Source organism: Notothenia rossii (assembly GCF_949606895.1).
Source record: "Notothenia rossii genome assembly, chromosome: 3".
Taxonomy (NCBI): Eukaryota; Metazoa; Chordata; class Actinopteri; order Perciformes; family Nototheniidae; genus Notothenia; species Notothenia rossii.
The window spans coordinates 85,025,541-85,041,233 of NC_136901.1; the positions used below are offsets into that span (position 1 = coordinate 85,025,541).

Consider the following 15,693-nt stretch of genomic DNA (forward strand, 5'->3'; position numbering starts at 1 on the left):
TGGCTGATGCAGAGCGGAGTGCACGTGCTGGGGTGTACGCTTTAACCATGTCCTGGATGCATGAAGGGCCAGATCCATTCGCAGCACGGTACGCAATAATGGTTGCTGTTATATTAAATAAGACTACTGACCCTCAGTGTTCCCGAGTTATTACTGTGATCTGAGACATCTCTGCCCTCAGGCTTTTAGTTCAGTACACTCATATAAATGTAAAGCACCATGGAGAACTATTTGATTCTGCGTCACGCTGTGAGGAGGCCTGACAGTCATGTGATTTTGCTGAGTTCATGTCCTTGAGGTACCGAAAGCACCAAGTCATGCAAAATGCTTTAGTTTAACTTCATAATGAAAACACCAGGCTGGCTTTCCTCTTAATCATTTCCCCTTAACCTCTAACTCAAATATTCTCAGCGCTGCCTTCACTTCTTCTTTCTTGATTCCTGTTATTTTGTCTTGAGCAGATGGCACTTCACTTGCACTACAAAAGTCATCTAACTTAGTTGTCTCTCTCTTACCTATTGTTTAAATGTTTTCGTTCATTCTCTTAAAGAATTGAAGATTTGTTTAAATGAACTGTGCGTACAATGACTTGCATAGTATGGCTGGAATTGTAGGTGATTGTGCCTGTAGGTTCTTTCAGTGTGTGTATATACAAAAGTGCCAATGTACATGGTGGTGAGTGGATAAATTGCGCGCGCGTGTGTGTGTGTGTGTGTGTGTGTGTGTGTGTGTACTTACTGAGCAGAGTCAGCAGGGAGGATGGATATGGGGGAGAGGTGGGAGCTGTAGAGAGAGAGAGATAGAGAGAGAAAGGATGTCATGGTTAGAACATCACGTCCCGGACTCCCTTCACTTACTGACATGAAATAACCTCGGAGGGTGTCGGGCAGCAAGAGTCAAAACAGGGAAGAAGAATGACGATAACCTTGAACACAAAGACCCAGTGATCAGTGTGTAGAGCAGAATAAACACTAAAGGGTACAGTTTATGTTCTCTTTGCATTTGTCTCCTAATTCCCTGTGGACCAAAATACACAAAGTTTGGGTAACTGGCGCCACTCTGGGTGGGCAGATTGTTATTTAGACTACAGAGCTCTAGTGATCAGATAGAAGGGTGTGTGTCATATCTATTCTCCAATGTTCACTTTTAACCAAGCGTGTGTGTGTGTGTGGCATGAAACAGGGAGGTGCCCAACAGCCTCACAAACACACACAAATGCACAATGAAAGGCACGCAAGGACTCCAGACTTATATAACACTGCTACACACAGAACACAAGGTCATTTACTTTATGTCACCAGTGGATATGCAAGGGTGTGTGTGAGTGAGAAACATACACGTCCAAAGTCATCTTATTAGAAACCCAGCAACTGGAGTTACGCAACCTTTCTGTGTTCGCACACACACACACACACACACACACACACACACACACACACACACACACACACACACACACACACACACACACACACACACACACACACACACACACACACACACACACACACACACACACACACACACACACACACACACACACACACACACACACACACACACACACACACAGATCGATAGACTGAATTATTAATGGCAGTATTTTTCTTTCTCAATCTTTTCTTCTGATCCTTCCCTTTTATTCTTGCAATCCAACTTTCTTTTCTGCCTCCATCTCAATATTTCACACTTCATATGTATTATCTTAAACTTGTCTCTATTGACATGCAACATCCTTTTCCTCACTTACCCTTTTTTCACCCCATCACTTTTTGTAAAAAGTAACATTTTTCATTATCACCACCCTTTGTTTATCTTTTTCTCAAGTTTGTCCTTTTGCCACTATATTTTTTGAATTGTTTCTTTCTCTCATATCTATTCCTGTCCTTCCTCAATCTTTACTGGTTTTGAATGCTACAAGCTGCAACATTCCCCTTTCTGACACTGTAACCTCGACCTTGGAGAACACAAAGAATAGTGCTGTAGTGTTCAAACAACCCAGAAGCAGTGGGTGTGGGTGATGTAACATAATGGGAAAAGCTTTGTGTAAAGCCCACATCTATTTTGTCAATCTCTTTCCAACATCTGACAAAATATTTTTGCATCCATAATTATCCAAACTGGGTTTAAATGAGATCCTTTGTCATCTGAAAGGCTCCTCTGCTCCTTCTCCTGTTAGTCAACATGGAGGACTGCCCTCCACCAGCAATGTCCCTTTCTTAGCTCTGATACCATCTGACAGCTCAGGCTCTCCCGCTGAGCTGCACCTTGAGGGGCCTTGCTGGGTGGCTGCATCACTAACAATAGATCACTGATAGAGTCCTCCAGGACATTACATAATCTCCATGTGCCTCAAGGAGCAGAGATCATATCTGATCTTACACCATTTTCCCCCTGAAGACATGAACTAAAATGGCTTCTGCAGCCTTTGAGGTGTTTCTCACCTTTTGAAGGTCCCTAAGCAGCAGCAGAGAAAACATTATTATCAATTTACCCCTATAGGGCACCCTTTATTACTTATATCACTGCAGAGGACACCATAAAGGACAGATAGGTCTCTGATGTTGTAGGAAGTGGTTGTTTAAGTTAATACAAACAATACTTTGCAAAGAAAATGGCATGCAAAACATCCAGGTGAAAAACAATAAACTGGTTGTTGCTCTGACAAATATGCATGTGTATAGCAGACACGAGCAGAAAGGATACACTGCTAGGTACAATTACAATGTTGCTTTTGCTTTTTTAAAGAGCAACTAAACACACACTGAATATCTTGTGTTTGCGAAACTCTAGTAGATATCAGTACACTGTGACATCTCTTTTGGGTGTGATTACAGAGTATCAAAATCATAGAGGGAAGGAAAGCTTTTAACTACCTCATCAAGTTATTCTTGAAAAGGGTTAGAAATAGTTAAATCCATGTTGTTATACTGCAGCTAACATTGTGCACATGTTTAAAAACGTATCAACAACCAGGCATCTCCAAACCATTTGAAAACATGTAAGTACCATTTTTTTTCTGTTCTTGTTTTTTTGCCTGAAACTGCAATTCTACAAGGGAGCAAAACTATAGCACTGGCTAGTGAATCAAGGCTTGTCTTTCTAAAGTGCTCCAAGTAGGTCGGATTAGATCAGACCGGACTGCAGCGGTAGCTAAAGACAGAGATAAGACCTTGATAACATCTTAAAGGGTCACACCTTTCACTAGCCCTTTGTTGGCGGTGATACTGTAACGGCCCGTCCACACAGCAGCGTTAAAACGATTTTCCAACGCTTCTGCCCATTAACTTTGAATGGGGTGACGTCACTTTGCCTCACTTTTCGCCGAACTGCATTGTGGGAAGCAAAGCGGAGATTTCCAGGCATCTCAGGCTTCAAAAGTTGAGCAATGTTCAACTTTTGAAGCTGAGGTGGAAGCATCAGCCAATCAAATCTCATTTATGCAAATCTGACAGTACAAGCGCTAGCCAATCAAACCGCGTGCAAGCTGGAGGAGAAATTAGTTATTGCGGTTCTTTATGAACGGTCCCTATTAACTTACCGGGATACAAACCGGAGGAACCAGGCATGGAGGGAGGTGGCAGAGACAGTGGGTGAAACTGGTAGGTTTTCGCCTGTTTGGGGATTTTATATCCAGTTTAGTTCGTTTTAACATTGCTAGCAAGCAGGGGGGCTGGAGATTCATGTGATTGGTTGTTGGTCGCAAAAAATCCCGAAGCTTCAGATACGCCCACCTCCAAGATTTTTTTAACGCTGCTGTGTGGACGTACCGTAAAGCCTTGTAAAGTGACCTGAGAGGCAGACGGTCACTCGGCTCTGCTAACGTCAGCGTACAAAACAAATGGTCTGTTTGTTTTCATATTTCAATTTGTGATGATTACTGATGGTGTTTTTTCCCCCTGCTTATATATTGAAATTGGTTTGAATTGATTTAGAAAGACATTAAAACACTTTAATCAATATTAGTTTACTCTTTAAATTTCACTTAATGTTTTATCGACTACACCCTCAAGGCATCTGAGGCGAGTGGCGGAGTAAACAAATTCTAACCAGATTCACTCAGATCCCATCTGCCAACCCTCCAGCGTTTAGCAGATTAGCATTAGCAGAAAGCATCACCTGAGGGCAGAGCGATGCACCTGGAATTGTATTTTAATAAGAAGTATAAAGTAAATGTTAACATTAAAGCATCTTTCTTTATATTTAACCTCTTCTGATGTTGATAACGCTCTTAAATTGCAATTATGGTCTTATTTAATTTCATGATTTGTACTATCCTGTTTTGAATACGGCTTCATAACGACATTAACTGAAACCATTACAGTTGTATACAGGAGTCGCTTAAAATGCTTGTAAATGATGGACACTTTTGCACAAATACATCATTTTAACATGATAGATTATTTATTGAGGACTCGCCAATCTACAAATCTACTGTCAATTTACCTTTGACAGACTGGTGACAAATTTCTGCCTCTGAATGTTTTAAGAGGTTATGAAACACTTGGGGATATGTTTATAGTTAAATAAAAGTAAGTCTGTATAATTTAAAACGTAATATCATACTCCAATATAGCATTTTAAATTCCCCTTAGGTTTGTCACCTTCATTTATTAGTGAATAGTTCATTCAAAGAGAGACATGACTGCTTATTTATATGACTATTGTAGTGTGAATTTCCAATTTGTATATGAGACTCAGTACTTTAAAAAATGCATGGCTCAGTCCAGCTTACAAAGGCTCTGCTGCATTTCAAGAGAAAGTCCATTATTGTGTCGTATCCCAATACAGAGCCTGAGTATCAGTTCCACAACGTATTTACTGCTGAGCTGAAACGCTGCTCTCTTGTAACAGTGGATGTGTCTCGCTGATAAGTGAGTAAAGTGAGAACTACACCTGCACACACTATCTGTGTTGAATATGGCGTGTGTGTTACATGTTGTGATCATGGATTTCATTTCATTTCAAACCTTTATTTAACCAGGTAGGTCCCATCAAGATCATTGATCTCTTTTTCAAGGGAGACCGGCAGCAGGTTACACATGAAACATAAAACAACATAAAACAATAAAGGACATCATATTTACAGGGCTACATTTACATACCTATCGACATTTACAAATACCAACAGTATCAAAGAGCATTTCACCTGAGCTTTAAAAACATGCAGTGGAACCAAATTGCTCAGTTTCAATTATTTTTGCAGACTGTTCCAAGCAAGAGGAGCTGCGCACATAAAAGCTTTCGTCCCTAAGTCAGTCCTTGCAATTGGCACATGTAACAAGACCACATCATGTGATCTCAGGCAATAGCTACTTTCAACTCTGTGTGATCAGAGAGCAGATATAAGATGGGAGTTTACCCAACATGGCTTTGTATATGAACAAGTACCAATGACTGAGCCTCCGTACAGTTAGTGAAGGCCAACCTGCCCTGGCATACAGGGTACAGTGATGAGTAAGTGCTTTACAGTTAGTAACAAATCTCAGTGCACTGTGATAGGCGACATCTAACTTGATCAGGTAATGGGCAGGTGCATTCATATAGATCAGATAACCATAGTCCAGCACAGGTAAAAAGGTCTGACTAGCCTTTTCCTGGCCTCAAGCGAGAAACAGGACTTGTTTCTGAAAAAGAAACCTAGCTTCATCCTCAGCTTTCCAAGCAGATTATTGACCTGAAGTTTAAAACAGAGACAATCATCAAGCCAGATACCAAGGTATTTATAACAGGCAACCACTTCAAGTATTTTTCCTTGCGCAGTTACAATATCCAAAGCGGTCTGTGGTGTCTTTTTGGATTTTTGAAAAGAGCATTACCTTCGTTTTATCAACATTTAAAAGAAGCTTTAGTTCAGAGAGCTGAGTCTGCATATTATTAAAAATAGCCTGTAATTTAACAACAGCCTCCTTAATGGAGGGACCTGCACAATACATCACGGTATCGTCTGCATAAAAATGTAAAGTTGCTCCATCCACATTTTGACCTAAGCTGTTGATGTAGATGGGGAACTAAAGGTGGACCTAAAACAGAGCCTTGTGGTACACCATTTGTAATGTTTAACCACTCAGAAGTGAGACCATCACATTGAACACATTGGGACCTTTCAGAGAGTGAACGCCACAGTCTGTGACTCTGAACAATGTGGTTTGGAAAACCCCTTCAGTTTTTCTCCTTTTACTATTGATGTTGTTCATGAAGCCTTAACCAAGTTAGATCCTAAAAAACTGGCTGGTCCAGACAACGTAGAACCTTCACAAACCACCCCACTGTATGGCTGGATATGCCAATACTGGCCAGCCTCTGCTTCAGGATTTGATGATCGACGGTATTGAACGCTTTGGAAAGATCAATAAACAGAGCTGCACCACTCTGCTTATTGTCTAATACAGGGGTTCCCAAAGTAGGGGTCGCGAGATGATTACAAAATTATTATTTATAATAACGTGTGCATAGACATTTTTCAGGGGCGGACTGGCCATCTGTATAATTTCCGAGCAGCGAGGCTCCCCCTGTTGATAATCCACTAGCGCAGTGTTTCTCAAACTTTTTCATACCAAGGACCACTTAACCAATAAAAAAACAATCACGGACCACCTAACTCCACAAATATCCAAAAAACAACAGTACATAACAGCCTAATAATGACAGCTTAACCTTCTCTACTGTATATCGCCTCATTCACACATAAACAAACAATATAAATACAACTACAGATTCTATAAGCATTTAGTTCAAATGCGATTTAAAATGCTCAGGTTTTAAACCTCATTTATTACGGAGTTTATGTCCGAGCCAAGAGACTCACAGATCATTGGCTATTGAGAGATATGCAAAATACACCGCATGTAGTACGACACATACCTCCGCAGTGGATTTTCCAAACAAAATACAGTAAAACTATGGTTGCAGGCCTAAGTTTAACTCTCAGAGGTCTAAGCAATGTTTTCACATGTTTTGTAAAAATGCTATTAAAACATGAACCTTGGTGACCATCAGGCTAGCCTGCATGGTCTGCCAAAACAAAAATAAAAAAACGTTTATGCAGCCCCAACAACAGCCTCTGATCCTCAACAGACTTCATGCAATGCTTCATCGGATGCATATATTAGATGATAATCTCTATCTCACTCCTAAAACATCTACTTTCAGCACGGATAAATGTTCATAAAATATATCCATTGTTTGTTCTATATGCTTCTTGAAATCCTAAAAAACACAGTTTCTCTAGAACAGATTAAAAATCGCCAGAAAATGGTACAAACAAGTGGCAACATGTGTGACGAAGGTGATGCGCTGGGCTATAACATGCAATCAAAAGTGAAACTTAAGCTCGCTCCATTGGAGAGATATTCCCACGAGAGTGCGGAAAACTTAAATAAATAAATGTATTAACTAGCATCCCCCCCCCTTTTTTGTGACAGTTCATCGATGGGGACTGTCCACGACACTATAAATAAATAAACTAAACTTCCAAGACATCTCAGAATGAATGTCTGATGCATTACAGTACCAAAGAAAAAGAAAACAAGGACAACTTTGTGCAGTCAGTGCAGATGACAATAAGGAAAAGGGTAGATGAAGAGTACCCTTACATTATTTATGACAAAGGACACAAAGGGAATAAGTGAGCGTGTGTGTGTGTGTGTGTGTGTGTGTGTGTGTGTGTGTGTGTGTGTGTGTGTGTGTGTGTGTGTGTGTGTGTGTGTGTGTGTAAGGTGAGTTTGAGGTTAGTTGTGATTCCACAGAGGAGCTGTTGTCAGCAAACCTGACTCCTTTAGACTGCTGCAGTCTGCACGTCCACCCACGCACGCACACACAAATAAATTAATACCACACACACATGTCAGCATCCACGTATTTGACTTAACACACACACACTTCAAGCTTTCCATCACACATATACACCTATGCATCATCTCATAAAAACACCACTTTGGGCTGCTTCTGACGGGCTTCATATTAAGGCCAAGAAACTCTCAGAGCAGTACTGCACAGTTTTGCATTCAAACAACTCAAACCAACATGTATAATAACTTGATTGTTTCCAGTTTCTGTGCACTTAGGACGATTAATGACCCGTGAAATGTCCTTTATTCATTTTTCTTTAATTACCCAAAAGACGTTTGACCATCTGATAAAAGATGTATTTTGTTTAGTTGACTCGACAAACCCCCCTCAGCTCCTCTCTCTGCTTTCTCAACCCTATAATTATTCATTCCTCTTGCAGAGTCATGAGGAGCTGGAGCAGCATCGCAGATAGCTTGCTCTTACAGTATTCGTTGGCACTGCCTGAGGAAGCATGTAAACAAAGTGTGTGTGCATGTATAAGATGGTGTTAGAAGTTATTGCGGTTTCTGGTGCCAAATCAAATTTCAGTTCATAAGTGAAATATATAAATATTGTCCAGCTATTTATCTGTGGATTATTTCCACCATTGAAATGTCAAACTAAATAATGAAATTTTCCACAACTTCTGAGACAAAAAGGCTGCTTCTTACATACAAAAGAAACGTTAATTGCAACCCTAAAATAAATCCTTACAATTGAGGAAATGGCCATCAGCAATAATTCACTTCTCAAATTGACATATTTGGACATAAAATGTAAAAATGTATTACTAGGAACTCCTTATGGTGATCAGTAATGTTAAGAATGTACACAAAGACAGCCAACATTGTTTTGCACCTCTACGTAACAATAAGGCTGACACGTTCCTCCCTCCCAGACCCCCTTCTGCGTACTTAATAAGATTTCATAACACAATATCAGCTGTTAAATAATGCTATGCCTCTTTTCTCATTAACTGCTCTGTCTCTATTCCTGTACAAGACAACACACCCTGTATTCTCTTTCATCTGCCATTCATCAAAACAATGAGCAAAACAACAACAACAACAAGTTCCCTCCATTCTTCAATTCACCAAAACAATGACATCACTTGATTGACTGATTCACCAAATTAATTCATTATTGTAGCTTTCCCCCTGATCATTAAACTGTCAATCAATCCAAGTCATTCATCCAGTGTCTTGCCCTTTCCCTCTCTTTCACCCTGCTCATTCATTCACTTATCTATCATCCAACCACATATTTGCTTTCACCTCCATCAGTTCATCCACGCAATGATTTATGCCAGTTAGACAAGAGGAGTTACAAAACCCCGATGTTTACCTCTGCAGCAGAATGTCACAGGCCATTCTCATTTCCCCAGCTGTTTTCTTTGTCCCTTTTGTTTTGTTTCAGATTTTTCCTGAAGGTTTTTCAGGCTGAAGGCCGTCTCTTCTGCCTGTAGGCTGTTTGCTTTTTCTCCTGCCCAGGCACTGTAGGTTATTAAAGTCTGTTTTTTTGTTTTTCAGACCCAGCAGAGAATGGGCTTTGACTTTTTTTTTTAACCAAACTTTTTAATCCAGCTGTTCGCTCTCCTCAGTCTCTCCTGCAGATTTCTCCTCTGTCAGTATCGGGCCGGCCTGGTATCCAGCGGGTCGGTTATCTCAGTTGAGCACTTTGAGGAGTCAGAGCCTGGGTGCATAATGCGGCGTCCTCTAACTGTGTGTGTGTGTGTGTTTCTGAATGAGTATATGAGTGTGTGTTAGTGAGGTGGTCTCAGTCTGCACTGTCTGAAGAAGTGCTGCAGTAAACATCCACAGCTCTGCTCAAATATATGAGCTTCTGATGTAACCAGGCAACAACCCCCCTGGAGGACCAATGGGAGGGGAGGGGCTGAAGTTGGGAGCCAATCGTAAAAAGGGAAAGACTTCTGCGAGCCAATCAGGAAGCAAAGAGGGAGGGAGCTGGATTTTTTTTTTGGTCCACTGGGCTGTGTAATACAGGAACACACACACTGGGACACAATGCACATAATCACAGAAACACACACCAGTGTACTTCATGCCATTATGTCCCTCTACATGAGCGTTTTGTAATAGCAGCTTCTCAGATAAATATAGCCATCATTATATTTAACAAATTATTTATCACAAAGGGATGTGGATGAGTCACAGTGAGAGAGCTGAGCAGAGTATAAAGGGAAACTGAGGGAGAAATATGAACCCAAAAAGTGGGGAGGTAAGAAAGAAAACAGAGAAAAGGCTACAGAAAGAGGAGGGCGAGGGCTATTCAAATGTATCTGATGCTTTTCTACTGCAAATATCGACGGAAAGATAATCACCAACTATTTTGGTATTATTTTATATTAGTTATTAATAGTTTAGATGATTTTTTCAGCTTTCAAAATATGGGCCTTTTATAGCTTTTCTCTGTTTTACATCATATTAAACTAAATATCTTTGAGTTTTTTTACATCATTTTGGACACCCAGAAACTAAGATGTGCCTTTTCTCTATTTTCTGACATACACCAACAATTACAAGGCTAGTCTAGGAAATGACGGGCATGTATTAGATAACGTCACTTTTTGTCGTCATGATGTTTCTGTGTATCAAATGTGTTTCCAGTAGGACGAGACTTCAGGTCAACTTTGTTCGAATCTCATTAAGAAACAATATCAGACTGGAGATTACACAGGTTTCTACCACGCACTAAAAAGAGATGACGAGCAAATAGGGCTTTGATAAAATACTAATTTGAAGCTTTATCATATGAGGAAAGATAAAGACAACGATAATAACTTGATAATGCTTGATAAACTATTCCAATCTAAACAATATGACGTCTTTAATCTGTGTTACTAGCCGCTTCAAAAGGAGCTGCTTTGAAGTCTGTTCTGTCAGAATAAATTGCATTATCCACTTCTTAAATTCAAGTCATGGCTTTGAGAGATGTTTTCACATGTTTGTGAGAGACTTCTGAGAGATTTAGTAAGAGCAGTTAAAGGTGGTAATTTTGGAGAAACCAGCTCGAGTGCGCTAGAATTTGAAAATACACAGCCGGAAGAAATCTGCTATTTCCTTCCAGAGCCCCTCCTCCAACACACACGAACGCGCACATGACCAATGAGGGCACGAGATAAGTTTGTGCACAGATGGAAGGCTGACAGGCAGGTAGGCCATCCAGTTATTTTAGCCGGGCCGGCTCAGATGATTGGTCGTGCTTTTTACAGTACTACGGCTTCCACAGATGACATTTTTTATGGATTTTTTGTCAAAGCACTTCAGATATTCATTGCTATGGGGATGTTAAGAGCATTCCATGGAATATAACAAAAAGTGTATCTCGAGCCGGTTTCTCAAACTTACCTACCCCACCTTCAAAGTGCCTGCGTTCCACAAAACGACCTGTTAAAGTTAGGACTACATTATGTTGAAAGAATATTTGAACAGTAAACACACATTGTAAAAAGGATAAACTTCTGAGTAATGGTCAATATCACATAAAATAATGAGTCAAAATAATACAAAAGAGAAGGCACACAACGGCTCTGGCTCACAGCAAGATTTTGTGATAATGTTTCAGCAAAACATACCAAGAAAAACGACACCTCCTGGTACTTCAATGGGTTTCATTAAACCCTTATCTTTCATTTGAACGTAATCTCCTGTGACTTACACAAAGAACTAGGTGTAGATAAACAGAGGCTTCAGCAGCAGAGCTAACGATTAAAAGAAAAGCCTTTTATTGTGACCATTTCAGGCTGCAAGTGCTTCAAAGAAACTCAGATATTACAACTGTACCAGAACTGTGGGTGAGAAGTGATAGCACACGTGGTGAGAGGTGTTATCTGGGTCAGTTAGTATATCGTGTTACACATTGTGCACAGACCGCGGCACAACCGGGATGTGAAGGCTGAGGGAGGAAAGGGAGGGCATGACGTGAGACTAACTGAAGGATTGACAAGGAGGATTATTTCAGTATATAATTACACATACAATAAAAAAGTGGTACGTTTTAGTTTGAAAAACGGACCATAAAGTGATGGATGATTCTCTCGAGAGTTTGTTTTCTGTACTAAATATATTATAAAGCAGTTTTAATACAGTATGTATTATAAAGTAATCATTGACTATTTTTAAAAAACTCTCCCTGCCTTCAGGAACACCACAAAATAAGAATTTAAAACACGAGAACCGACAAAAATCCCACAACCCTTTCAGCCACTGCTGTGGGGTTAAAGCTGACCTGCTTGAGTTTCCTAACAGTTGTATCCAAGACGTCGATAAATCACAGAGCAGAGATTAAATTGGCCAATGAAATGTATTGGTTATTTAAGTAAAACTTTTTAGTAATTTGCAACTTTTGCATTTTTTGCACAATATTTAGGTCACAAAACATATATATATATATATATATATATATATATATATATATATATATATATATATATATATATACACACACACCTGTTTGTGTGTCATAGAGCGAAAAGGAGGGGTGTCTACGAGCATGTCAAAACCCCAAACAGCACACAGCTGATATTCTTGTCCCACGCTGACTTAGATAATGTGTTTATGTCTATGTATAGGCAGACGTATTATATTCAACATACGTATGAACTGTAAACAAGTACAGTATGTGCACTGCTCAGCTGTAGACAAGTCACAACTCTAAAGTAATAATAATAATGGTATTTGTAAAACACCTTTCATAGCTAAAAGCAACAGCAGGGCATCAAATACATACTTGAAAGATTTTTGGGCCCTTCTTAACAAAGTAAAGCAAAAACAGACTGGGGTCAACACTGAGACATGATCAGCAATATGAATTACTTTACCCCAACATTTACAATGTACCACGAAAGAGCTAGACTGCTTAGCAAAGACTATTATGGGAAATATCCATTGAGTCCATTTTAAGAAAAAAAGTAGGGAAGAAGACAAGTAAGAATGAAACAATCAAGATTTGGTTGCGTCAAAGTATCACCTGCTTTTCATTCACAATCTGACAAGCCGTGCATTCTGACCTTCTGGCACAGATCTTGTGACCTGCAAAAAATGTGAATGATAATGTTGTCACGCAGCCTTTAGCGAGTTTACAAACATGCACCTCTGTCCCTGAGTGTGCATGGACAGCCAGGTGATCCCTATGGAAAAACAAGCAAATGCACTTGACCTAGAAGAGAATAGTTTACGTATATATTTGTTTGTGTTTGTTTAGCGTTGGTGTTCACATACACATTGTTGCCAGGAACACAGAGAGCTCTCCAGCACTGTGTAGTGGCACAGCGGGACATAAATCATTTCCACAGCCACATCAAAATAACAGAGGGAAAATATCATGAGGGGATTTACCGGGAGGGAAGTCTGGATATCTGCAACGCGAGACACTGCGTGTGTCATGTCATGATGATGCTTGTGACACTGAGGTATGACTAGCAGTAATGAGGTGGTTTGAAATATGTCGAAATTCTATCTTCGGTTGACCTTTTCCTTCCAGAGGTGTGACATTGCGTTTTCACTCGGACGGAAAATCAATAAATAGTTCACAAGTGGGGACGCTTTACTATCCTCACACCCTCTGCCTGCCCCCCCGTGGCCTTTCCCTGCCCTCTGATTCTCCTTCCCTCCATTAATCCATCCTCCCTGCTCCTCCTCCTCACCACAGCCAGGAGGGCATCTCAAGGGTCCTTTTCCTCAACCTTTCATTGGCCTCATGAAAAAATACTTTCCACAGAGAGAAGATATACGAAGAGTGAAGGAGAGTAGTAACGGGGGAAGCAGAGGGATCAGAAGAAAAAATACCAGGGATTTTATATATGGATTTGAAATGAGCGGAGGCTGTCAGCAAGTAATGTGTGTGTGTGTGTGTGTGCAAACAGAGTCTATTAAGGGAGCGCTGCAGCAGCCACAGAAGACAGACTGCACTGTCAGTCAAGAGTAGGACAAACAACTCAGCCACAGTAAATGATGAGTCACAAGGCAAGAATCAATATGTGTCAAATATGACCTGATGTACACATGAAACAGTGAGCTTGAGGAAAAAATGCAGATGTACACTGACTCATCAAAAACTTCATGACAGTACTCAAGATTATAAGTACTTTAGCAACTTTACATTTAGTAAATGCTCTACTGAAAGGAAGACAATACATGAAGGGTAACGAACTGAGGGGGGGGGGGGGGGGAGAAAAAAAACACCCCCGACTAATTTTCCATCAAAAGTGCATTGTTTTAAAAGCTGTCAATCACACATTCTTAAAACTTTGGGTTTGGGAAATGTTTCAAAGTATCTGAAATGTTCACACTTAGAAACCAAAATATATTCTACATTTTAGACATGATTTGTTGATTAATTTGTAGACAGACATTTAAAATGCATTCCCAAATAACTAACTGGTGCCCACTGCTAAAATGGAAGTACATTTTATAGTTTTTTTTTCTTTTACGTTCACATAATCAGAGGATTACTCAATTTTCAGAACAATTTTTCTCTCATCTTTATAGGTTGTGCTGGACTGACTGGACTGACTTCATATTAAATCGGATGAGTAATTAGATTAAACCTTTCAAGAGTAAGCAATATTCTTTTTTGCAATTTAAACAGAAATGTTCTTTAAGTTGTGGGCATGCATTATTTAAATGGCTTTGTGGTGAAAGCTCCAGGGTCTGCAGACACAGCATTGATCCCCCAGACCAGACACTGAGGTTAGAGGTCACAGGGAGGATACTTACTGCAACAATCACATTAGACTTACAGATAAAAACTAGGCTAGGCAGTGTCATTTAATTTAAATAATGTGCTACACGTAAACCCCCGTACATCAGCAGTAATTGGAACGGTCCTAATGCACAACAGCTGCCACCTAAAGCTTTCTAACAGTAAACACACACAAACACACCTTTTAATTCAATCTAACATTCTATTTCATATCATTTTATTGCATATATACGTATTTATTTTCCTTTTCCTGCATTATATAAGTGCACCATAATGGTCTCGCACCATTGTATTCCCCGCAAACAAGGAATTTCACAACCTAACCTAACTATATAGATAAGACACAATGCAGACGGCCATTAGAGAGGACGCAAATAGTGTAGTAGACTGCATTTTTTTGTTGGCCATCATTTTACATTTCATAATTTAGGTACAATTGTCCTTTCTCTCCGAGTTAAAGTGACATATTTAATAATAAGAGCGTGTATAGTGAAAGAAACTGAGTTTATGTGTGCGAGGGTGGATTATGGATTACATTCTATAATCATCTTAACAGCTAGTAGGACAACACACACACCCACCCACACCCCCACCCCCACCCCCACACACACTAAAAAAGTCACAGCAGGCTGATGTATTGTCCTTTACTCCTTTACAGCCTTGCCTTTATCTAGCAGGTAGCGAGCTACAGAGCAAACAGAACGCCACAGAGCACACGGTGCAGGTTATTACAACAAATCTGCTTTAAACAGTAATAAGTCAGGATCCAAAACGATATGAGGCCCCTAACTAGAGACAGTTATAACAAAACAGAAAATAAAAAATATTTGAAAAATGTTAAAAGTAAAACATGTTTGAAACCAATAAAGGTCAATGGGACATGACTCATGGGACAAACTGCAGTGCGACTCACTCTGTGTAATTGGACACATCAAACAGCCACTAGTAAGGAGGAAACAGCAATAAAGTCATGATAAAGTGCAGCAGTGCGGACATAAAACAGAACATTAACCGCTGTGGCGTCTGGACACAGATATCCATGCTAATTTAAAACAAAATGAAGATTTCACATAAATGTTTAACAGTAAAGCCGGTTTATGTATTGTTAAAGGTGAGGTAGGTAATTTCGGAGAAACCAGC

The 15,693-nt window shown here is 39.9% G+C and overlaps 1 protein-coding gene across 6 annotated transcripts in view; it reads right to left on the reverse strand.

Annotated features, from left to right (window-relative positions):
• fam13b (family with sequence similarity 13 member B) overlaps positions 1-15,693 on the reverse strand; it is a 77,554-nt gene that overhangs the window by 21,148 nt on the left and 40,713 nt on the right. For all 6 annotated transcript variants that reach the window (XM_079668386.1, XM_079668383.1, XM_079668384.1 and 3 more), the window contains one exon: positions 739-783. In XM_079668386.1, the coding sequence (XP_079524512.1) occupies positions 739-783 (45 nt within the window). The remainder of the gene's footprint in view (positions 1-738; positions 784-15,693) is intronic.